Source organism: Petromyzon marinus, chromosome 25, assembly GCF_048934315.1.
Source record: "Petromyzon marinus isolate PM22_M1 ecotype Great Lakes invasive population chromosome 25, UKy_Petmar_22M1.pri1.0, whole genome shotgun sequence".
NCBI classification, from domain to species: Eukaryota; Metazoa; Chordata; class Hyperoartia; order Petromyzontiformes; family Petromyzontidae; genus Petromyzon; species Petromyzon marinus.
This window is the reverse complement of record NC_133691.1, coordinates 13,427,532-13,453,860: the sequence shown is the minus strand read 5'-3', so window position 1 is coordinate 13,453,860 and position 26,329 is coordinate 13,427,532. Positions and strand designations below refer to the sequence as shown.

At 55.3% G+C, this 26,329-nt stretch overlaps 1 protein-coding gene across 6 annotated transcripts in view; it reads right to left on the bottom strand.

Annotated features, from left to right (window-relative positions):
- The window catches only part of ZFHX3 (zinc finger homeobox 3), a 138,955-nt gene that overhangs the window by 28,551 nt on the left and 84,075 nt on the right, over positions 1-26,329 (bottom strand). For all 6 annotated transcript variants that reach the window (XM_076069759.1, XM_076069757.1, XM_076069758.1 and 3 more), the window contains one exon: positions 1,116-1,223. In XM_076069759.1, the coding sequence (XP_075925874.1) occupies positions 1,116-1,223 (108 nt within the window). The remainder of the gene's footprint in view (positions 1-1,115; positions 1,224-26,329) is intronic.

The following is a 26,329-nucleotide window of genomic DNA, read 5'->3' as shown; positions in this document are numbered from 1 at the left end:
ACAAAATATGTGATTTAAGACTCAGTAAACCCAGAGGAGGCCCAGCACCCATTCCGATATCATTTACTGTTGAATCTGGGTAGCTGGGTTCACAGAGCACTGTGAAACCAAAGCTACAGCATACACAGGCTGCTGGGGGCAAGACCTGTTAGTGAACACCTATGAAGGCTGGAACGGCACACGAGGGGGTGGGTGGCTAGCACCATGTCCGACCGCCTTTGTCCCCCCAGTGGCGATATTTACACACCGCACGCGGTCCTCATTTGAGGCTGAGTCGACCTAGGAGAGGCTCATGACCGGTACAGATAATCGTCACTGGTGTTGGCCGTGAGCAGGAATCGAACTCGGGTCGCTGGGTCCGTAGCACAGCGCGCTAACCGCCACACTACCGCTCAAGATGGTGAGCACCTATGAAAGACCCACACACATTGTATATATAATAATAATAATGTCAACTTGTAATGCACCGCACAGTATTCGACGCTCTCGAAGAGAGAGAACGATTCTAAGGCACGAAGCGGAGCCACAGATGAGCAGGCAGGCGGCAGCAGCAGCAGCCAGGCGATGATCTGGCACCGCCAACTGCTCAAGCTCTACAGGGGTCATCTACATATCAAGATGGTTTCAGCCAATTAGCGAGCTTCTACAGGAAATCCGAGCGCCTGGAGAAAAGTCTCGCGTGGAAGGACGGGGGGCGGGGGGGGGGGGCGACACACTCGAACCCGTGAACAAGGAACAGACGGAGATCAGTCCACATTTGCCAAAACGACTTCTCCTGGCAAGCCAGGGTATGGCGCCTTCTCGACGCCCGTAGGGTCAGGTTGTTCCACACCAACCCTCACAGCCCGCATAGTTCCCAATTGAAGGCATGCGCCACCACCGTAGAACAACGACGGATTGTTATACGGCGGTGGCGGGCAGTGGTGGCGCACGCATGCAATCCGGCACTGTGGAGGCAGCGAAGGTAGTCTGATCCATCAACCCACGGCCACCACCACCACCACCACCACGCACGACCGCAGTGACGAGCGGCGCGTGCTCTCCGCAGGCCTCGTGACCACAGCGGCGTGATGCATGCGTGTCGGAGACGCCGGCGGCGGAGGGGATCAACGTACCCAGGTCCTTGTCTCCAGCCTTCTGCTCCTCCAGGCTGCCATCCACGCCGAGGAACTTGTCATTTCCGGCCAACTCGGCGCCACCCTCCGCCTCCTCGCCCAGCTCGCCTGCAGTCCTCGCGCACCGACACCGCACGACCGTGAAACTCGAGAACCGCCGTTGTTCCGGCGCCAAGCGAAACCCACGCGGATTACCCGGCGGATCCCAGCGGCGGACAGGGACACGGAGGGCGGGAGGTGGCGGAGATGGGAGATAGGACGGGAGAGGCGGAGGATGGGAGACGCTGACGATGCGGGACACGGAGGAGAGCAGGCAGGAGGACATGTGACGCGGGAGCGTCGCTGCCAAGGGACAAGTTTTAATGGCTTGAGGAACGAGCCTTTAGTGGAGGCCCGCAGCAGAATCGTACGAACGGAAACCTGGCAGCCCCGTCACGGCGGCCGCGGGTCACGTCCCAAAACTGCGGCGAGGTGCTCATTAGACCAAGTGACGCACGTCGTCGTCGTCGCCGTCATCATTGTCGTCGTCATCATCGTCGTCATCATTGTCGTCGTCGCCGTCGTCATCATCGTCGTCATCATCATCGTCGTCATCATTGTCGTCGTCGCCGTCATCATTGTCGTCGTCGTCATCATTGTCGTCATCATTGTCGTCGTCGCCGTCGTCATCATTGTCGTCATCATCATTGTCGTCGTCGCAGTCGTCGTCATCATTGTCGTCGTCATCATTGTCGTCGTCGCCATCGTTGTCGTCATTGTCGTCATCATTGTCGTCATCATTGTCGTCATTGTCGTCATCATCATTGTCGTCATCGTCATTGTCATCATCATTGTCGTCGTCGCCGTCGTCATCATTGTCGTCATCATCATTGTCGTCGTCGCCGTCGTCGTCATCATTGTCATCGTCATCATTGTCGTCGTCGCCGTCGTTGTCGTCATTGTCGTCATCATCATTGTCGTCATCATTGTCGTCATTGTCGTCGTCATCATTGTCGTCATCGTCATTGTCATCATCATTGTCGTCGTCGCCGTCGGCGTCATCATTGTCGTCGTCGTCATCATCATTGTCGTCGTCGCTGTCGTCGTCATCATTGTCGTCATCGTCGTCGTCATCATTGTCGTCATCGTCGTCGTCATCATTGTTGTCGTCGTCGCCGTCGTCATCATTGTCGTCGTCACCGTCGTCGTCATCATTGTCGTCGTCGCCGTCGTCATCATCATTGTCGTCGTCGTTGTCATTGTCGTCGTCGTCATCATTGTCGTCGTCGTCATCATCATTGTCGTCGTCGTCATCATCATTGTCGTCGTCGTTGTCATTGTCGTCGTCGTTGTCATTGTCGTCGTCGTCGTCATCATTGTCGTCGTCGCCGTCGTCATCATTGTCGTCGTCACCGTCGTCGTCATCATTGTCGTCGTCACCGTCGTCATCATCATTGTCGTCGTCGTTGTCATTGTCGTCGTCGTCATCATTGTCGTCGTCGTCATCATCATTGTCGTCGTCGTCATCATCATTGTCGTCGTCGTTGTCATTGTCGTCGTCGTCGTTGTCATTGTCGTCGTCGTCGTTGTCATTGTCGTCGTCGTCGTCGTCGCCATCATTGTCGTCGTCGCCGTCGTCGTCGCCGTCGTCATCAGTCGTCGTCGTCATCATCATTGTCGTCGTCGTCATTGTTGTCGTCGCCGTCATCGTCATCATTGTCGTCATCATCATTGTCGTCGTCGCCGTCGTCGTCGCCATCGTCGTAATCATTGTCGTCATTGTCGTCGTCATCATTGTCGTCATTGTCGTCATCATCATTGTCGTCGTCATCATCATTGTCGTCGTCGCCGTCGTCATCATTGTCGTCGCCGCCGTCACTGTCATCATTGTCGTCATCATTGTCGTCGTCGCCGTCGTCGTCATTGTCGTCGCCGCCGTCACTGTCATCATCGTCGTCACTGTCATCATCGTCGTCATCATTGTCGTCGTCGCTGTCACTGTATCATTGTCGTCGTCATCATTGTCGTCGTCGCCGTCATCGTCATCATTGTCGTCGCCGCCGTCGTCATCATTGTCGTCGTCGTCGCCGTCGTCGTCGTCATCATTGTCGTCGTCGCCGTCGTCATCATTGTCGTCGTCGTCGCCGTCACTGTCATCATTGTCGTCGTCGCCGTCATCGTCATCATTGTCGTCGCCGCCGTCGTCATCATTGTCGCCGTCGTCGCCGTCACTGTCATCATTGTCGTCGTCGCCGTCATCGTCATCATTGTCGTCGCCGCCGTCGTCGTCGTCGTCATCATTGTCGCCGTCGTCGTCGTCGTCGCCGTCGTCATCATTGTCGTCGTCGTCGCCGTCACTGTCATCATTGTCGCCGTCGTCGCCGTCATCGTCATCATTGTCGTCGCCGCCGTCGTAATCATTGTCGCCGTCGTCGCCGTCACTGTCATCATTGTCGTCGTCGCCGTCATCATTGTCGCCGTCGTCATCATTGTCGTCGTCGCCGTCGTCATCATTGTCGTCGTCGCCGTCATCGTCATCATTGTCGTCGCCGCCGTCGTCATCATTGTCGTCGTCGTCGCCGTCGTTGTCGCCGTCGTCATCATTGTCGCCGTCGTCGTCGTCATCATTGTCGCCGTCGTCATCATTGTCGTCGTCGTCGCCGTCGTCGTCATTGTCGTCGTCGCCGTCATCGTCATTGTCGCCGTCGCCGTCGTCGTCGCCGTCGTCATCATTGTCGTCATCATCGTCCCGCAGGTGGCTCCGGGCGCAGGGGAAACAAAAACAAACTGACCGCTTTTCGTTTTGTGAGCGTGCAGATTTCGTCTCGGCTCATCACATGCGGTCGCTCTTTCGCACTATAAACACCGCGGGAACGATCATGACGATCATATTCACAAAATAAATAACCTGCCCCAAGACGAGATACGTCGTACGCGCCCCCGCGCCCTCGGGTCCCCGCTTCCCACGGGGGTGCGGGGGAGCGGAAGAGGGAGCAGCCGAGACCGATGCCGCAAGTTTCTTTCGCGGCGTCCGTGGTTCCGTCTCGGCTCGCGGAGCGCTGCGACCGCGCGTGACTGGCGGCAGGGAGTCGCGGCATCCTCGCTCTCACCGGGGGGGGGGTCGGCTTGACCCAGGCGCGATGGATATCTGCCGATCGCCGGGTAACACCGGGCAGTTTTGCCGCACGCGATTTTTTATTTTTGTTATTGGGGGAGGGTCATACAAAATTTAGACTTAAATATTTATCTTGGCACGAGGCGCATTACTTCGCCTGACAATTTAAATGCAATCGTGAGTTGCTTTGCTTTTTTTTCATTTTTCTCTATTAACATTTCAGACGATTGACAGAAGAATCTGCCAAAGCCACTTTGACAGTCTCATATTTAAGACTTAGGCAAAAAAAAACTATGCAGCATTCAGCAATTTCTTTGCTGCCTTCCATAATTTCAGGTCTGAGGAAGTGGACGTGTCATGGGAATTCCACGGGGATCGCGATGCAACCTCTCTGTTGCTGCCGCCCTTTCTGAAAGTGAATTATTTTCCTGCTCGTTGTCAGTCTCTCCCTATCTTCCCAGCCGGTCGGTCTCACGACACCCAAACATCTCAGAAAGAGGGAACCACATGGCAGGGTTGGTGGGGTGGTGGGGGTGGTGGGGTGGCGGCAAGGTTGGGAGGTCAACGCAATGTTCACGTGCCATATTTTTCGGAACCCTATGAAAGTGGTGGAGGGGAGGGGGGGGCAGCTCTCTTCGCACATAACCTCCTGGGCGGGGGTCAATTACACGCGCGCACGCACGCCTGCGCGCGTGCGCGCCGCCCGCGCTTGTATTTACGGCGGGCACAATATTGGCATTGTTATTTGTTTTCTTCTGGGACATGCAATCAAATGAAGAGGGGATAAATCAAGGCTTGCCTGAAAACAATCACGCCTCGTGGTAATATAAGCCACGGGAGCCTATCGTTCAGCGCGAGAGAGCGCGAGAGAGCGGACGAGTACACGCGGATGGGCACGCTCGCCCACTCGCTCGCACGAGGGAAGAGCCGCCCCACCACCCCCCACCGCTCGTCCCTTTTGAAACTCAACCCCCGGAGCGCAGAGCGACAGCGGAGCAAACTTCCCACGCCGGAACGTCGTTCAACAAAGGCAGGGAAAAACCCACGGCAAGATGCGGGGTCAGGTCCGGAAAAACGAATCGGCGCTCTTTTTGGGTTGGCACGGCGGTTGCAATATGGCCGCTGTTGAATAGGTTGAGTCCCTCCCTAATGGTGACGGCAAACTTGATACAAAAGTTGCGTCCGTATGGGATCATTTCTACAATAGTTATCGAGCCCCTCGCCCGGTTACAGACGGACGCAGACAACGCACAAACACTTTCAAGCTCAGGTGGAACGCAGTAACAATAAACTAACTACTGTTCAGTTCGCCTAAACCACGCATTAAAGGAGGGCCTGGGTTGGCTTCCTGACCGGGGCACCTTGCTGCGTGGAGTTTGTATGTTTGCATGTTCTCCCCCTGTTCTGTGTGGGTTTCCGCCAGCTTCTCCGGTTTCCTCCCACAATTAAAATCACGTGTGCACGGTGCCACAGGTGTTGGGCAAACATTGAAACGCAGAGGGGACCCCTCCTGACAAAAAAAAGAGAGTCTTCAGACTCAGCATGGATTTCCAGCGCAAAGACATAATTACAGGCAGGGGATGAACCTCAGTTGGTGAGATTGTATGAAGGTACGCTAACCATCACATCGCCACTCTCCACACACACATGATGCAATCACCAAGACTCCCAATATAGCCTCCATGTAGAATGTTGGGGCAAAATACTGTGAGCAAGCATTTGTTTAGAAGGCCAACACGGCGCCGCCCTTTTTGAAAGTGATGTGGTCAGCCCCACGCTTAGCCGCCTTTACCTAGTAAAATAAAAGATAGTTGAGTTGATGATTACAAGTAACACAAAGTACTCAATTAACACCGAGTCCGCCTAGGGGAGCCTCGGACCAGTTGGGATATCACTCGCCACCGGTGTGAGCCGTGGCCAGAAATTGAACCCGGGTCACCGGGTTAACAGCACAGTTCGACAATCACTGCATCACCGCCACAACAAAACACACGCGCACGCGCGCAACGCGTACAAACAAACTCACGTGCACAAATACACTCACACGTGCAACATCACACGCACGCACGCACACACACACACACGTGCGGTTCCTCCCGTGTCCCGTGCGAGTGTGTGTGGGCGTCGGAGAGGTTAGGGGTCATTCGCTGGGGGTGAGGATGGAAGGAGGAGGTGGTGGGGGCAGGCGGTCCTGCGCGGCGGGAGGGGAGCGCACGGTTTGTCATAATTCACCGGCGCATTCCGCGCTGTCAGCCGCCGCGCGGGGGCACGGCGGAGGTGGCTGCGAACGCAACGGCGTGCCCTCTCGCAAAACGAGACTAGTGCTTGCGCTCCCCTGCCGGGCCAAGCTAATCGCCGGTGCCAAGTCATGGCGCTCCGTCGGACGTCGGTGGCCGATGCCACCGTCCGCCGTCAGGAACTTTACGAGGCTGGACTCCGTTGCCTTTGACGTCTACATTAAAGCCAGGTGGGGAGAGAAAATATTACGGGTGGAAAGGGTTTCGCAGCGGCGCTAATGTTTCTTTTAGGCCTCCTAATTACGTAATTGCCGTACTAATCCCGCTCGTTTTGTCATAATATGCCACGGCAGGCGTTTAACATATAAACATTGCTACCCCGCGTGCCAAAAAAAGAAAAGGGGGGAGGACTAAGAAAATTATGCAAGCAATCGGGAGAAAAATCTGTAATGTGGTTGGCTAAATAAATTTTTTTTAACAGAATGTTCATTATGCTCGTAAAAAATGATTTTTATTTTCACAGTTTAAACTGATCACAGCCTATTGAATTGTGCTGGCTCAGCGCCTTGGCAGGCCTCCCACTGGCTGCTTTTGTCTCAATGGACGGGCAATACAAGGGATTCTTTCCCTCCCCCTCCGCCCCCCCCCCCCCTCCTACGCTGATTCCTGTCCCTCCCAGCCGAGACTCCTACTAATCACAGATTCCAAGTAGAGAAAGAAACCAGTCAAGGGACAAAAGACGAACCATTTTAGGCCGGCCCTGCCACTCCGGTCTCGACGAGCCCTTTCGCAAGCCTTGCCTGCCGCTCACGTGCACGGTGACAGTTGCTGGCTATCAGCCGCAAACACCGACACACACCAAAACCATTAGGCCTCCCCAGCGCCGCCACCGCTGCTGCATTTCGTCGGAGATTAACAGAGTCCTTCAGCTTAAAAGGCTGGCCCTTGACACCACAAGGTCTGAACCAGATGTGAGTCTGGTGTGCACGCTATTTAACTCGAGGCGCACCCCCCGCACCCCCCAAAGCTCACGCCCGCCCTCCCCCGAGCCTTGCGGACAGATGTACGAACAAAATATTCGTGTAGCGCGATCGGCCCGTTGCCGAGCGCCAACGAGGCCGCGCGTTGCACCCACAAGGGCCAGACCCCCTTCTTATGCGGGAACGGTAATCTCATAATTGGCGCCTACTTTCTACGCGCACACTCGCCCGGGGGCAGGGAAAATCGTTTGGGAATAAAATCTCAAACACATTTTGTTTATGGTGAAATTCACGTGGAAGGCGCGCGCCCTCGTTTAGCTGAAAGTTTGGAGGCGGCGGCGGCTTTGGCCTCCGGGGGGAGGGGGGCGGGTGGGAGGCGGGGGCCCCGCGCGCATCGAGAGCCCTTTTACCTTGTGCGCCGGCGCTCGGATCGATAGGCGACATTCTTCCCCGCTAACAGGCCTGCAATGTGCGCAGTCCCGGCCCCGGGAAGGGCCGTCGCTGCCGCCGCCGCCACACGCGCAACCGCATTCTTTATTTATTTGGTTTCTTTTCTCCGATTTTTTTTTCTCACCCGGCCCCCCAAAAAAAAGCCCTTTCTTTTTCTTCTTCCCCCGTCACCGCCAATCTGCCACCCGCAACGTGACGGGAGGAAGAGCCAACATGGCAAGCAGCCTCCATTAGTGTGAAACAACAGCCCCCCCCCCCCTTATATATTTATTTTTTTCCCTTCTTTACACAAATGTGTATTGCTCATAAAGCGTTATCGATCTATGTCCTGGCCTAAAAATCTGAATATAACCTCAAGCTGTTTGACCCTTTAATGGCTGTGTCCTCTGTAATCTGGACGGGTGTCACCGCCAATTCTGCCCTTATTTATCCGTCCTTAAATACCAAATGCTCAAGTGCTGCGCTGGTGGCAGTAAATGGTCCGGCGGCTCATTCGCGTTTTATTTGACGGCGGGGATTGCATTTTTTCTGGCCGAAAACGTTCGGCAAGCGTGCAGGCGGCTCACGCAGGTGCTGAGCAAATGTAATCAAGCGTTAGCAAAACTGTAAATCCTGCCCTTATTTTTTTCCCGACGCAAAAAAAAAAGTGTAAATTGCGCACGAATCCAAAATGCATTTCTCATTCTCCCGATCCTCTCAACGAAACAGATCTCTCCTCCTCCGAGGTGGATTATGGGCCACGGGGGCCTCTGTACTGTCACCAGAAGCAACAGCGTGCAAATTCCAGGCTCTGCTGCTGCACGCGCGTGCGATAATATTCATTCGCTACCTGCTGCGAAACCCTTCAATCCTTTTCTTTTTAAATAGGGCAGAGGGAAAAAAGAATGACAAAAAAAAATGCCACCTCAATTTGTATCTGTCAGCGCTTTGGAAAATGGAAAGAGAAGTCATTTCAGCTGGCCATTTTTCATTCCATTAGAGCTAATTGACAGTAGTTACCAGGCGGATTAGGCGAGAGCAGTGAAGGTCGCACGGCGAGGATGACAGGCGGGGTTTTATTGAGTTTTTGTTGAGATGCGCCAAACCACACGCATATGCACGCGCACGAGCACGCGGTGGCAATCCCGCATACTCACGGATGCGCGCCATCACAATCGTGCGCTCTCGCGGACGCACGGTCACGCAGATTCACAAAATCACAAATTCCACACAAGCACAATCACTCGCGAACAAATGCAACCACAAAGACACAAACGCACTTCACGCAAGGGCGCTAACAGGTTATTCAGGGATGCACGTCATGTGTCACTCCCAAAAAAAATAATTACGTGCACACAAACATGCTCGCAGATGCACAAATGCTTGTCGTGCACACACACACAAACAAAACAAAGACAAAAATCCCCCCGTATAGCCTTAACAGACTGTTGGGGCAAGTGTTCTTAGCGAGCACCTACGAAGGCCAGCACGGCAAACATGGCCAACATCACGCGTGGCCGCCTTTGTCTCTCCAGTGGCGATGTGTACACACCGCACTAGGTAATCATTTGCAGCCGAGTCGACCTAGGAGAGGCCCAGGTTCAGATCATCGCTCCTAGTGTTGGCAGTGAGCGGCGATCGAACTCGGGTAACTGGGTTCGTATCGCAGTGCGCTAACCGCTACACACATACGCACACTTATGACTGTGCACTCACAGGTGCATCATTCCATAGACACACTCGCACGCACACACACGTGCACTCGCTGACTCAGATGGATATGAAACGCTCACAAGTGTGCACGGGCAAGCACGCGCGTGCGCGCCAGTGTGTACACCCCTGATCGTCCGCGCGCTTCACAATGCCGCTGTCTCGCGCAATCAGTGCATGTGTGACAGGGCCCGCGCAACTCCCCGGGCGGCAATCGCAGGCATCGCAACTTTTCGCGAAAATAAATAAGTTACGAAAATGATATATGTCTGTGCGTGTGTGCGTGCGTGCGTGCGTACGCTTAATATGAAATATAACGCAATCGTACAGAGCAAGCAGCTACGTGGCGATAGGCCACCGACGAACCACGTATGGGGGCCGTCTCTTCACGCCGCTCGCCGTAGCCGCCCTGGCCGTGGCCGCGAGTTGGCGCCTGCCGCCACGCGCCCCCCCGTCTTCTCTCCGCGCTCGCTCGCGCGGGACCTAAACGAGATGCACCCCACGAGCTTCCGCGGCGTCCAGGCCCCCTTGCGCCTAAACACCATTTGCCCGTGCGGCGGGTGCCGCAAGGTGGCCGTGCGCCGGGGGAGAAAGCGTTTGGAGGCGCTTGCTGCCGACGGAACTACGAACGTCGCTCCGGACGAGCCGTCGCGCCGTGTGCGCGACCGCTTCGCTCGCAAGCAGCGGGCAAGGGACTGGCGGCACGACGCTCGGCCTTCGCTGCCTCCGGCGTCGGGGCACGGACCACGGGGTGGCCAACGTTCCTCGCTTTCTCTGTTCGAGACCGCGCGTGCCGCGCCCGGCGAAGCGATATTGTCACGTGAATCGCGGCACCGTGCACGGCTGCGAGATTGTCAGTCCGTTTTAGAGTGCGAGCCGGTCCCGGTGGTCATATCGGTGAGCCGTGGCAAAGTGCCGCTTGCCTGGCTGTTGGTCGCTCTCGACACGGGCGAGCGTGGAAGGCAGCGGGGGACTCTCCCGTCCTGAAGTCGGGTGGTGGCCCCATGCCCGGGATACAGATGCCTTGCATGGCCACTCGGTGGCATGGCTAACCGGGGTACAGGTGGTGCAACTGCACCAACACACTCGTGGGCCAAGGCGCCGGGTTACAGAGAATGGCACTGGGCGAGTTGGGAGGCTTCCGTGCAACGCCACCGCAGCCGCACCCCCAACTGGCCTGCCGTGCACGGCCGTCCCTGCAGCGAGTGGACGAGGGTTACCACTTCTCAGCTACAGCTACAGGAGGCATACCGTGGGGCAGAAGAAGATCTCACAAAAGCATAAGAGGGGAGAAACTACACGTGGATGCGTCGTCTTGCGTGCAGCGAGTCCGACACCCAAGGGGAAGACCTAACCACAGATGGTGTGAGAGTAGCCAGGGCAGATCTACGGCTCTCTGTGCGAGTCTATATAAGAGCAGATGGTGGGAGACTATCAGGTCTGATGTTGGAGGTCACTGCGTGTCTCCTGTGCAGCAGCTGTAGGATCTGGTGGAAGGTGGCACGTGTTGGTAGCGAGGTGCGGTGGTGGCATCGACACCTTGAGCCGCGATGATTTCTAGATCTTCCGAGTGGTGCATTTTTGTTATTATCGTTCTTGTTATTATTCCGCACTAATAACAAGAACATGGAGACGTTTTTTTTACGTCCCGGGAAGAGTGACAGATTTCCCAGGATGGCTCCCGCCTCCTCCTCCTCCTCCTCCACGACCTCCTCCTCAACACGAGAACGATCCTGGGAAAACCGGGACAGGTGGCAACCCTCCGAGCAACACGAGGGCTTGAACATTGCAGCAGTGTCGTCACTCGGGCTGCCAAAACAAAGATCCGATCTCCGCTCACCTCTCGTCATCTCGCTCGGCCTGCCTGCAGGTCGTCAAGTGTTCATCACGACGCAATGTAAACATCTGAAGGAGTCACTCGGAGTTGTGTTTAATTGTGTTGGGCCTGAGACTTGTTTACCTAAACCCCGCAGCTCCAAGAATGCGTTTACTCCTTCTAAAACGTATCACAACTATCGTAATTACATGTTGAAAACTATCATCATTAGCAGCAGCCATGATCTATCCACTGCTGTACGAAGGCCTCCCCAAGCCGTGGCCACCTCTAACAGTTGTGACGATCTACACCTTCCAGTGTGTATTTGTCTTTGGGGGTTAAGTGATTAGCGGTATATGTCAGCACACGATGCAATTGCATATTTACAAAGTTCTTTATGCTCTGGCTTGTGTCCCTTTGATCAATGTGGCCAGGTGTCATTAAGTTGAGTCCCTAATAGCAACGCAACGTGACACTTTAAAGTAGTGACACTTTAAAGTAGCAATAACTCTCTCAAAGAAATGCCCGGGTTCGATTCCTGACGCGGGTGCCTGTCTGTGTGGAGTCCGTAACGGTCTCTCCTCCTGTTCTACACGGGTCTCCTACGGTAGCTGAACACACTACACACACACATCATCGGTGTTGGCCATACATCCCCCAATGTAGCAGCACCCTCCTGAAAACGAGTCTTTGGACTCGGCATATATTTCCTGGGTAAATGAATAATAATAATTGCTATTAATTATTACAACGAACATGCCCCCCCCGACTAAAACCTCCACGGTGACCCCACCACTAAATGGGGGCACGTGATTGTGCCCGGGGGGAGGCAGTGGCTCGGCCCGCGGAGCCGATGGCTTGGGATGCTTGGCACAAAACCACTCAGACGCCCGCTCAGTTGGCAGCGCGCGTCCTCGTGAACTGAATTTTAATGGAAAAACCGCCGACTTTAAAAACAGCCCTGCGGGCTTATACTCTCATGTCTGACATAATCATACACTGTATTAAATACGTGATTATTGTGTTTGGTGTCCAAAATTGCTTACAACATTAAATTGCGGCGCGGGATTATCAAACTAATTCTCTCTCCGTGCACCACATTTTAATCTCGCCGCAGATTAAGTTATTGCCAACGGATGGCGGGCGGCGACCGCGTTCGTTCCCTTGGTTACGGCAAGCACCGGGCCCCGAATCCCGTCCGCGCCGGTGCTGAACGGCGCCTCCCCGCACAAGTCGGCGTGCCGGGTCGAGCCGGGGGGCAGGGAGCCGGGCGGCCACCGCCCCGCGTTCGTCGCGGCCCAGAGATCGGCTCAATCGCCGGGGACGTGTTCCGAAAATGATATTTAATGCAGTGCCCGGTCTTCTCCTCGTGCTCTCCCTTTTTTTCCAATCGGGAGCCTTTTTGGAGGCCACAGCACCGACAGCCTGCCCCGCGCTGACGCGTCGCCCCCACGGCCGGCGTGAGCGGAATTGTCCCCGGGCAATTACGGGGCGGATAATTCGCGCGCGAGAGTTCATCAGCTGGCGCCGCGCCGGGGGCCGCAACGCTGGCCCCTAATGAAATGAGACGATGCCGCCGCCGGTGCACCAAGGCCACGCAGCGGAAGACAAATGAGCAGAGCTGGTGCTGGAATCACGTCCCATGCACATCCACTCCGGCCCTCCCCCCTGCCGCTCTCCCAATCACGAGTGCCAATGTGCGGCGATTGCGCTGCTCCCGTGCCACTGCTCACTTCCAAGAGACCTCTTCAGTTGATGGTTTTGCATAGTCCGCCTTGTCAGTCCACTGCTGGATAATTGTCGTCATCGTTCGTTTATGATTTATAGACCGCTAAGCCTCCCGTGTGGTCCGTCTCGAGTTGCCAGAACATAGAGTGGAGTTTGCGACAATCACTCAGTCAGGGAGCGATCGCAGACCCAACACTACGTTAAACAACAAGGTGGTATAGGACGCACAACAGAGAATCAACAAAAAATTGAAAAGCCATCACTGTACTTGACGCCCCCTTATGCCACGTTGGTCAGTGCGAAATAGTGAAGGTCGGGGGGGGGGGCTCAGGATGTTAGCCGTGGCTGGGAATTGAACCGGGGTTCTGCCGAGTTCACAGTGGCGCCAACCACCAGCACCACCGCTCCACCCCCACGGACCACGGCACGTAACGGGGTTACACGGTGGCAATCTCGTCTGCTGCGGTTGTCGGAGTGGTGCCGCTAGGCCTACCAACAACTCTCTCTCCCGGCCCTCTCTCTCCAAAGCGTCACTCTCACCCGGGCGTTTACCAAGCTTTGCTCAAACAACTCAAAACAATTAAGGCCACATAATTGCAGGCAATGAAACCCCTACACATGTTTAAATAGCGTTATTCCTCGGCTGGGACGTTGTTGCGGGAATAAGTAGAATTACTCAGCGGTGTTCGCGCTCCGTGGAAAGACAAGGCACCCGCCCCTCGCTGCGCCGCGGATGTAATTGAATAAGCTCGCAATAAATAGGATTTGTACTCATTCCAACATTTACCTTTTTCCTACACTGCAGCGGGGGCAAGCTGCCTTCATTATCAGAATTGTGCCAGATTGGACACGATGCCAAGAGGACATACTTGACATGGCAGCAGGCAATGTATTTGCCCAAATTAGGCTGCGGTTTTTTTAACTCCATCAAATAAAAATTAAAGAAAGCTGTGCTATTACAACTCCACCAAAAAAAATAAATTTTCCATGTGCGCACGCTTCCCCCTTTCATTTCCAGAACTCGTGATTTTTCAGTTCAAGAAACTTAATCACGGCATTAAGGCCGAAATTACGCCGCTCAGCAATGTTGGAGGAAACAGAGGAATTGGGATAAAAAATAATAAAAATAAAGAGAGGGGCGAGGCTGCGGCTCTCGTTTCGCGCGGAAGTGACGTGCTCGCAGACAGCGGGGAATTTTTATTTTGTTTTGCTTCTATAGCGCAAATATTTCAGCCAAAGATCTGCGTGCGCGCGCGAGAGATCCAGGCGGTGGCGGCAGGAATGAGGCCGGGCGCTCGTGACGGCGGCCGCCGCCTCGTGTTGATCATCTCCTCGCGCCGCAGAGCGAGGAGACGATCAGCGAGGCCATTAACTATTTACGGCACACTATTGCGCGACGGAATCTGAACATCTCCTCAAGGCCGACGCACGCAGCGGTTTAAGTGGTTGGCGCGAATGTGACGCCGTCGCTCGAGCGAGGTTTTTTTCCCCGTGTCAGGCCAGTCGATGGCACGTGGGGGCCGAGAGGCGCGTTCACGTGACACGCTTACGTGCTCGCGTGATGGAATCCTGACACATGTTGTGGATGTGAAACGGAACCCCCCCCCCATCCCCCCCCCACCCACCCTGCCTGCGCCCCTCCCAAGGCGGTTTGACGGTGACTTTCAAAGAAGAGATTCCGGTAAATATACAAAATCACGAGCGTGTTTGATCCAACCGCACACACAGGGTCCGTGTAACCACTGCAAGCAGCAGAATCCGTGTACCCACCACACGTGCCAGAGAGTCCGTGTACCCACCACACGTACCAAAGAGTCAGTGTACCCACCACATGAGCCAGACAGTCCGTGTACCCACCACACGCGCCAGACCAGAGAGTCCGTGTACCCACCACACGTGCCAGATAGTCCGTGTACCCACCACACGTGCCAGATAGTCCGTGTACCCACCACACGTGCCAGATAGTCCGTGTACCCACCACACGTGCCAGATAGTCCGTGTACCCACCACACGTGCCAGATAGTCCGTGTACCCACCACACGTACCAAAGAGTCCGTGTACCCACCACACGTGCCAGATAGTCCGTGTACCCACCACACGTGCCAGATAGTCCGTGTACCCACCACACGTACCAAAGAGTCAGTGTACCCACCACACGTGCCAGATAGTCCGTGTACCCACCACACGTGCCAGATAGTCCGTGTACCCACCACACGTACCAAAGAGTCAGTGTACCCACCACACGTGCCAGAGAGTCCGTGTACCCACCACATGTACCAGATAGTCCGTGTACCCACCACACGTGCCAGATAGTCCGTGTACCCACCATACGTGCCAGATAGTCCGTGTACCCACCACACGTACCAAAGAGTCCGTGTACCCACCACACGTGCCAGATAGTCCGTGTACCCACCATACGTGCCAGATAGTCCGTGTACCCACCATACGTGCCAGACCAGAGAGTCCGTGTACCCACCACACGTGCCAGATAGTCCGTGTACCCACCACACGTGCCAGATAGTCCGTGTACCCACCACACGTGCCAGATAGTCCGTGTACCCACCATACGTGCCAGATAGTCCGTGTACCCACCACACGTACCAGATAGTCCGTGTCCCACCATACGTGCCAGATAGTCCGTGTACCCACCACATGTACCAGATAGTCCGTGTCCCACCATACGTGCCAGATAGTCCGTGTACCCACCATACGTGCCAGATAGTCCGTGTACCCACCACACGCGCCAGACCAGAGAGTCTGTGTACCCACCACACGTGCCAGATAGTCCGTGTACCCACCACACGTACCAAATAGTCCGTGTACCCACCACACGTACCAGATAGTCCGTGTTCCCACCACACGTACCTGATAGTCCGTGTACCCACCACACGTGCCAGATAGTCCGTGTACCCACCACACGTACCAAAGAGTCCGTGTACCCACCACACGTGCCAGATAGTCCGTGTACCCACCATACGTGCCAGATAGTCCGTGTACCCACCATACGTGCCAGACCAGAGAGTCCGTGTACCCACCACACGTGCCAGATAGTCCGTGTACCCACCACACGTGCCAGATAGTCCGTGTACCCACCATACGTGCCAGATAGTCCGTGTACCCACCATACGTGCCAGATAGTCCGTGTACCCACCATACGTGCCAGACCAGAGAGTCCGTGTACCCACCACACGTGCCAGATAGTCCGTGTACCCACCACACGTGCCAGATAGTCCGTGTACCCACCACACGTGCCAGATAGTCCGTGTACCCACCATACGTGCCAGATAGTCCGTTTACCCACCACACGTACCAGATAGTCCGTGTCCCACCATACGTGCCAGATAGTCCGTGTACCCACCATACGTGCCAGATAGTCCGTGTACCCACCACACGTGCCAGATAGTCCGTGTACCCACCATACGTGCCAGATAGTCCGTGTACCCACCATACGTGCCAGATAGTCCGTGTACCCACCATACGTGCCAGACCAGAGAGTCCGTGTACCCACCACACGTGCCAGATAGTCCGTGTACCCACCACACGTGCCAGATAGTCCGTGTACCCACCACACGTGCCAGATAGTCCGTGTACCCACCATACGTGCCAGATAGTCCGTTTACCCACCACACGTACCAGATAGTCCGTATCCCACCATACGTGCCAGATAGTCCGTGTACCCACCATACGTGCCAGATAGTCCGTGTACCCACCACACGTGCCAGATAGTCCGTGTACCCACCATACGTGCCAGATAGTCCGTGTACCCACCACATGTACCAGATAGTCCGTGTCCCACCATACGTGCCAGATAGTCCGTGTACCCACCATACGTGCCAGATAGTCCGTGTACCCACCACACGCGCCAGACCAGAGAGTCTGTGTACCCACCACACGTGCCAGATAGTCCGTATACCCACCACACGTACCAAATAGTCCGTGTACCCACCACACGTACCAGATAGTCCGTGTACCCACCACACGTACCAGATAGTCCGTGTACCCACCACACGTGCCAGATAGTCCGTGTACCCACCACACGTACCAAAGAGTCCATGTATCCACCACACGTGCCAGAGAGTCCGTGTACCCACCACACGTGCCAGATAGTCCGTGTACCCACACGCACCAGAGAGTCCGTGTACCCACCACACGTGCCAGATAGTCCGTGTACCCACCACACGTACCAGATAGTCCGTGTACCCACCACACGTACCAGATAGTCCGTGTACCCACCACACGTACCAGATAGTCCGTGTACCCACCACACGTACCTGATAGTCCGTGTACCCACACGCACCAGAGAGTCCGTGTACCCACACGCACCAGACAAAAATCGGGGCAGCGTGGCTAACGCACGGTGGTGGAAGTGAACCAGCACGGTGAAACTTGGTCACACAACTCCCACAACTTTTCCAGATCCTGTTTGTTCGAAGCAGTTCGACGATTGACGGTGGCACTGGAAGATGACAACGACTGGCGAGATGTTAGCTACCTCGCCCGGAATGCAGGAGGTCGTGAGTTCGATCGCGACCCTGACGCCTGTATACAACATTTGGAGTTTGCGTGTTCTCCCCCGTAGTCGCGTGGATATTTCTCCGGGTCCTCCGGTTTTTTCCCTCTACATTTAGAAAAGTGCGTTTAGAGTATTTGGCTGCTATAAATCTCCACGTAATGATAAGCAACTTCGTTGAGCTATCATTTGTGGCCAGGTCGTATCTGAAAAAGAGATAAATAGCTCAGTGGGCCTAGCCTGGTAAAATAAAAATAGTTTTAGTTTACTTTAGACCCACCGCTGATCCTCAGTGCGGACCACAGGTGCGACGCCAACAGGTCAAATGAATCGATTGGCGGTGACCCGGGTCACCATCGTGACCCGGGGGTGCCAAAACCTCCATAACTCCGAAACCAGAAGACCTATGAAGATGGGAGATGTCACTGAGCCCGATACGCACGCCAAATATGGAAATAAAAAACACACGCAAAACACCCATAAAAAGGGGGGCTCCTGGGGATTTGTGCGTGGCAACGGCTGTTTATTTCTTGTTTTGAAAGTACATCAGGATGCTGGTCTGGTCATTCCCCAGCACGTTCTGCTTCTTACGGGGGCGGCCACCCCCTTGTCTTTGGGAGCGAGACCACTTGGAAGCAATGGCGCACCAGGCGCTCTCTTGGTACGGCTGGCAGTCACGGTCGTGCTGCCGGGATCGACATCGTCGTCATCATCGCTCCCAGCGTCGCCCTCTGACAGACAGGGTAGTACCAGCGATGCTCCCAGAAAAAAAACCTTAAACTATGCCCGGCCCACCAATATTTTGCAGTGACTCGGGCTACCGCCAATCGATTCAACTATCGCTCGCCGACACGACCGGTTGAGGGCAGGTGCTCGTGGCAACGCGGCTCTCCGGTAGCCGCGAACCTTCGTTGTTATTTAAATCCGCATCGATCCACCTCCTCTCGTCGTGGATTGGCGTTGTGCATGCAGCCCCACTCCTGGCGACACTTAGTGGTGGAGGGGACGCACAAAGGAGCGGGGCCCTTGCTTGCGATTGGCAGAAGAGGGTGCCTCGATCATCCCCGATTAGAGGTAAGCCTCTAGTTTAATTGGTTCTGTTATGGATAGATCGGATGGGGGGGGGGGGAGGAAGGGGGTGCGTGGCTCGGCCGAGGGGGGACACGGGGACTCGTTCCCCGTGGCTGTAGGAATGAGCGGCGTTGGCGGCGGTAGTGGCAACTCGGGAAAGCCGCTGAAAGAACGTCTGCGGGGACACCGGGTCCAAGCGACGGAAGCTGGGTCCAACTCCAAGAACGCGTGGCCACTAATCATTATGCGTCGCTCCGCCGAGTGGCAACGCGCATTCGTTATGACGCCTAATTGGCTCAGGGTGAGCATTCATTACGGCGCTGCTCATTAATAGATGAAATCTTTATTGGTCCCATTGATCGCTGGAACTTGTTACCCCATCTTTTTAACTGTTGGCGGAAGCGGGCAGCTCGTCTATCGGCATACCAATTAACGCGATCAATCCGGTCGCGGAGGTGGCAGCCGGACGGTGCCTAGGCGGCAGGCGGCGGACACGGCTGAGCTAGCGGCCACTCGGATCAGAGAGGGTTCGCAAGATAATCGCAAAGAGGTGCTCCGACAAACCCCAACGAGCGCGCCGGAGCCGACGGCTCCCCCGAGAGCCCCTCGTTTTGCGATTATTGGAAGCGACACCGCCCAAAAGTACGGCCCCGCATGGCAAGCGGGGATCGCGTTACGCGCGCACGTCACGTCCGAGCGACGCAACGCCACGGGGCTCCCCTGACGTGACCCGCTACCGTGAGGCGGGGGGGGGCCGACGCGGTGCCCAGTTTTACCGAGAATTCCTTTATTTTTACTTCAAATCCGCAGGAGGAGGACCTCTTTAATGCGGCGCACTCTCGCCGGCCCGCAGGCGGATTTGCTAGCTAACAAGCATCGCCCCTGACAGCTTATTAATGCTAAACGCACATTAACTTCGAGCTTTATTACCCGGTACACGCAAAGCGGGCCCCTGCATCTGCTTAATGGCATAATATGGGGGGGGGGGATTTAAATTGGGAGCTCCCCCCAAGGCCCGTGGTGAACGTTAATTGCCGCTGACAAGGTAAACCTGGCGTCAGCGTAGGCTCGGCTGAATATTCATGATGAGGGATAACGAGGGATAACTGGATGATTATAAATCGAGGAGGGGGGGGAGCTGCGAGTGTCGACGCAACAAAAGCCGAGGGGGGGGGGAGTGCTATTCAAACGAGGGATGTGAAGCCAGCCAAGGTCAGCCGCACGTGACTGCATTAACGTGACTGCACGTGACTGCATTAACGTGACTGCACGTGACTGCATTAACGTGACTGCACGTGACTGCATTAACGTGACTGCACGTGACTGCATTAACGTGACTGCACGTGACTGCATTAACGTGGCGACGGTGGCATCCGCATGTTGGAGCGGCCCTGCAGGCGCCATGCTCGTCGTGTTGTGTGTGGTGTGTTGTGTGTGGTGTGTTGTGTGTGGTGTGTTGTGTGTTGTGTGTGGTGTGATGTGTGTGGTGTGATGTGTGTGGTGTGATGTGTGTGATGTGTGGTGTGTGGTGTGATGTGTGTGGTGTGTTGTGTGTGGTGTGTTGTGTGTGGTGTGTGGTGTGTTGTGTGTGGTGTGATGTGTGTGGTGTGATGTGTGTGGTGTGATGTGTGTGGTGTGATGTGTGTGGTGTGATGTGTGTGATGTGTGGTGTGTGGTGTGATGTGTGTGGTGTGTTGTGTGTGGTGTGTTGTGTGTGGTGTGTGGTGTGTTGTGTGTGGTGTGATGTGTGTGGTGTGATGTGTGTGGTGTGATGTGTGTGGTGTGATGTGTGTGGTGTGTTGTGTGTGGTGTGTGGTGTATTGTGTGTGGTGTGATGTGTGTGATGTGTGTGGTGTGATGTGTGTGGTGTGATGTGTGTGGTGTGATGTAATGTGGTGTGATGTGTGTGGTGAGATGTGTGTGGTGTGATGTGTGTGGTGTGATGTGTGTGGTGTGTTGTGCGTGGTGTGTTGTGCGTGGTGTGTTGTGCGTGGTGTGTTGTGCGTGGTGTGATGTGTGCGGTGTGATGTGTGCGGTGTGATGTGTGTGGTGTGATGTGTGTGGTGTGATGTGTGTGATGTGTGGTGTGATGTGTGTGGTGTGTGATGTGTGTGGTGTGATGTGTGTGGTGTGATGTGTGTGGTGTGTTGTGTGTGGTGTGTGGTGTGATGTGTGTGGTGTGATGTGTGTGATGTGTGTGGTGTGATGTGTGTGGTGTGATGTGTGTGGTGTGATGTGTGTGGTGTGTTGTGTGTGGTGTGTGGTGTGATGTGTGTGGTGTGATGTGTGTGGTGTGATGTGTGTGATGTGTGTGGTGTGATGTGTGTGGTGTGATGTAATGTGGTGTGATGTGTGTGGTGTGATGTGTGTGGTGTGTTGTGCGTGGTGTGATGTGCGTGGTGTGATGTAATGTGGTGTGATGTGTGTGGTGTGATGTGTGTGGTGTGTTGTGTGTGGTGTGATGTGTGTGGTGTGATGTAATGTGGTGTGATGTGCGTGGTGTGATGTGTGTGGTGTGATGTGCGTGGTGTGATGTGCGTGGTGTGATGTAATGTGGTGTGATGTGTGTGGTGTGATGTGTGTGGTGTGTTGTGTGTGGTGTGATGTGTGTGGTGTGATGTGTGTGGTGTGATGTGTGTGGTGTGATGTGTGTGGTGTGATGTAATGTGGTGTGATGTGTGTGGTGTGATGTGTGTGGCGTGATGTAATGTGGTGTGATGTGTGTGGTGTGATGTGTGTGGTGTGATGTGTGTGGTGTGATGTGTGTGGTGTGATGTGTGTGGTGTGATGTAATGTGGTGTGTTGTGCGTGGTGTGTGGTGTGCGCCCAGAGAGAGTGAGAGAGAGGGAGGAGAGGGACAGAGTCCTGCCCCGGGGAGAGATGAAGGAGGCCGTGGCTAATTGTTGGGGAGGCGAAAAGCCGGCGAGGGGGGGTCCCCATAGGGAGCCTCGACAAGCGGCACACAGCGTCGCGATGCGAGGCCACGTCTGTATTAGTCGCGTGCGCGCATTGCGGCGTTACGATGTGTCCGTGCGTGCGTGCGTGTACGTAAATGTGCCCATGTGTGGTACACGCGCACCGATGGGAAGCAGTAGCTTAGCGTTTAGCGTGCGGCGCTATGAACCCGGCGAGCCAAGTTCGATTCCCGCTTGCGGCCAAGACCAGTGACGATTATCCGAACCGGTCCTGTGCCTTGCCGAGGCCGGCTCAGCCTCAAATGAGTGCCTGGCGCGATGTGTGAATGTTTCCACGAGGGAGACAAAGGCGCTCGGCGTTGGTGCTGGCCACCCGCCCCATCGTTAACAGCACTTGCCCCAAAAGTATGTCAAGGGTCTTTGTTTGTTTACACACACACACACACGTATATGCTTATATGTTTATTCCAGGACTTACACATAACCGAGTGGCTGTGCACGCAAGTTGTACTTTGGTCCACAAATGCAACGGTGGCAGACTGCTGAGACAGGTCCTGTTGGCGTGCACCTATGAAGACCAGAGGAACATACGATGGGGGGGGGGGGGAGGGGGATGGTGTGGCCAGCACCATGGTGTGGGTGCCTTTGTCTGCCCGGTACTGAGATGCCACACCAGGTACTCAATCAAGACCCGAGTCAACCCAACAGTGGCCGAGAATTTAACCCCGGCCACCAGGTTTGCAGTACAATGCGCCGTGGGTGTGTGCGCGTGCTACGTACTATCCGTGTACGCGCGACACCTGCATGCGTCGTGCGCGTGATATGCGCACATCATGCGCGCTTTGTGCGTGCGTCGTGCGCGCATCTGCGACGGGGCCGCCCGCGTTCCTGCGTCGCGGCGAGGCCCCTCCCCCTGGCGCGGGCCCGCCGCTGCCCCCGTGCACCGCAAGCCAAGAAATCGACGGGTCACTCGTCGGCGAGCGGCGGCTGCAATCTACGGCTCTAATTTTAACAGCATCTCAGAGCCGAGCGGCGGACTGCATTAGCGGTGGGCGCCGCCGGCGGCGATGCGCTCTGCGCTTATTTGCTCGGATGCGGAGCCGTGCCGCAGCGTGGCCTGCAGCACCGCGGTCCTGGGCGCTTTTGTCATTTGCCTACAATCATCGCAAACACTTTCTGGTTCACCGTGAGGACAACGAGTACCTTCATTTTAGCCGCTTTGTTGTACTACGCACGGGCAACCAGCAGCAGGTGCGTTTTCAGTGGGGGGGTTGAGATAAATAGGAAGGTATGATTAATGAGGCCCGGTAATAAAGAGCAGCTTAGCGTGTTTACCGAGGGAGCAGCTTCGCTCCCTGGCTTGCCCCGAACCGCTCCGCGCCTCCCTCCCGCGCACGTGGCCGCTGCCAGCTGCAGGCTCGCTCCGCTGCTTGACTCAATGCGTACGAGCAGGCGGCGCAGCACGGGGGACTTTAAAGATTGCCGAGATCGCCTTCCTGTCTGGTGCCCGTCCCCCATCCATGCTGCTCGAATAAGAAAGGCCTTTTGTCGAAGCCTGCAGTAAATCTCCGTTGGGAGGTCTCCTCCTCTCTGCTGCTGCCCCCACTGTCTGGAACTCACTGCATGCCGGCCGTCTGCACCGCTGGGACCCTGGTTCCATTCAAGTTCAGGCTAAAGACATTCCTCTTCTCCATCTCTTGCTCAAATCTTTTGTTGCTCAAATGAGCATTGAAGCGGTGCTGATCACCTGTGCACAGCCCTGAGTCAACCATCGAGTGACTCGCTCTACCGCCGAATCACCCGGCTGGTCATTGGATTTGCGCCTCCCCCTCATCTCCCGCGTCTCCCCCTCATCTCCCGCGCCTCCCCCTCATCTCCCGCGCCTCCCCCTCATCTCCCGTGCCCTCTCTACCCTAAAAAATTGTTGACCACCGTGCATGTTTGGATGTTATATCGGCAGCTGCGTAGATGTGCTACATTGTGGGCAGCAGAGGACAGTGCCTTGACCGAAGTGGCGAGGATTGGTCAAATAACCGCATGATCCCAGAATACACCGTGTAAAGCGTAAATCAATGTGCACGCGTTACGTTTCCGAATCGCGGGATATGGCATGACGTCTTGGGGAGGCGGCCTTCATCCAGCGGTGAATTGACAATGGCTGGTAAAAAAAAATGTACGACGATCCTTGTACACAACGGCGTTGTTCTGTTGTGCAATGGGCCCAGAAGAACGCCGATCGGCAAGACCCTCGCCTTCCGGCAAGACCCTCGCTGATCGGCAAGACCCTCGCCGATCGCCAATCAGCGAGGGTCTCACCGAGCCGAGTCGTACACGGGCCACCCCGCCGAGCTAATGGGAACCGACAGCAACATCCTGATGCTTTATAAAATTAGCCAGCAGCAAGGCAGGAAGCTAAACCTATGATTATATTTAACATTTCCTGTTTTTACAAAACAATAGACAGATTGTCAGCTGCATCTGACGAAGCAGCGGCGGCATTCACCTCGGCTCTCAAAGCAACGGCCTCTGGAGGCCACGGGGGAGCAGGGAGCATCCGACCGGCCGGGGATCTCTCTAGAGAGACACGCGGCACGCGCGCACGCACGTCTGCCCACCCGCACGCACTCCCCTCCACCGACGCGGTCCCTTTGACATTCGCTTGGCGTGCGCCAACAGCAGTCGCCGGCAGTTAGACAAAACACAAAAGACTTTAAGCACGTGCAGGAAGAAAAAAAAAACCCAACCCACCACAAGATAATACGAGGCCGGTAGAAAATTATCCGATTAGCATTCAAGTGCGCCAAGTTTTATAAGATCTCAGCGGTGGGCGGCCCAGGGGCTGATTATGTGGCACGGCTGGCGCGAGCGGCTGCGACCGCCTGCGAGCGCGGCCGAGTCCCAGGAGTGGGCAACAAGGCGCAAGCTGCGGTTACTGCCACGGCCGCAGGAGGCTGGCATGACAAGGCTAAATGAAAATCCGCGGCCGCCAAAAAGGGGCACGGTGGAGCTCCCCCATGTCGCAAAAGACGACGTTCGCCGGATCTCTAAATCAGGATTCTCATTCTGGCGGCTCGGCTAATCCCAGGAATAATTTACCCGGCGACGGATTTCTGCAAGTGGCCGTTTCCCTGGGCGAGCTGCGCGCAACCGAAATCAGCCGCCGAAGGACGGCGGCAGCGGCAGACGAAACCACGGCCTCACGCCGGTCAACTGCTGGCCGGGCCGCTTGGGTCCAGCGCGGTGTAAAAATGAGGGGGGCTTTTACCGAAATTTTTTTGGAATCCTGACACCGACCTTGATTAAAAACAAGTGCCGAGAACACGTGAAATGGCGCCGTTAGATGCGATGACATCGCCGGTTAAAAAGCGCGGACGGGGGGCTAGCGAGCGGACGCACCCATGGATGCGACCGCTGGGGTAGTGCCGCTGCCTTACCGGTACCGGGCCCCCCCCCCCCCCCACGAAGGGACAGCTGATTATTAGGTGCTGATTACAGTTGGGTTAAACCCTAATTCCTCCCATTCAACGCCCTGTTGTTCTGCCAGAATCCAGTTACCCAAGCATCCATTATCTTGCCCCTCTCTCTGTCCTTAATGCTGTCTGACCGGCTGGCTTAACAATAGCGGCAGATTAGACGGGGGAGCCGCGGCGCTCCAATAAGGGGCGGCAGGCGGTAACGCCTCTCTCTCGTTGCACGGATGACAACGTAAGACAATACTTGGATAGGATCGTCAATTGGATGAATCGTGGCACTGTTAAATGGATGTCGGCTTTTTGTTATTATTAAAAATCGCATCCGAGTGTTCGCTTCAACGAATGAAATCGGGGTGAACGCAGCGTCACAACGCCTCGGAGATTTTAATGAGCGCAATCGGAAATTGCCGAACTATATGGAGCTGCCACTGGAAGTCTAAGTTGATTCGCTGCATCACATCCACTCGGCAGCAGCATTCTCCATTCACGGCAAGATTTGTGGCTCTTCGAATCACACAAGAAAAAAAAAATCACACCTCTTTTGCGCTGTCCATGTCTAAATGCGTAGCGCCTTTTCTGGAGGGTCACCCGGTGGGGCTCTGGAGCCGGAAGACCAAGCCCGACCGATGAGAACCTGGGTTCAAATGCGGGTTTGAGCCCCTGCCTGTGATTAAACCGGGCTCCCAGGTGGAGCGTGTTTGATGGTCTCAGCCCGGCATGGAAATTATTGCGTGCGAGCGCGCACAAAAAAAATCACGTGATGTGTGGATTTGTATTTGATTAGCGATGATTTAACTTTGAGAATGAAAACAGAGTGCCTCATCAGCAGGCAACCGTGCATCCTACGTGCATCCCACGGGCACCGGTGGGCACCCATGGGCAACCCGTAATGCTGAAGGTGGCGAGATGTTAACTCCAACGCGTGGTATACAGGAAGTCGTCGGTTCAATCCTGACCCTGATGCCTGCTGTATATTTGGAGTTTGCATGTTCTCCCCGTGGTTGTGTGGGTTTTTCTCCGGGTCCTCCGGTTTTTCCCTCCACATTTAGAATCAACGTGCGTTTAGAGAATTTGACTGCTGCACGTTTCCACGCGTGATAAGCCACTTCGTTGAGCTATCATTTGTGACCAGGTTGCTTCTGAAAAAGAGCTACATAAATCAGTGGGCCTTACCTGGTAAAATTAAATAACAAAATTATTTTAAGTTTCCTTAACAGCGCGCTGTTTAGGTGCGGTTTGAACACGAGAACA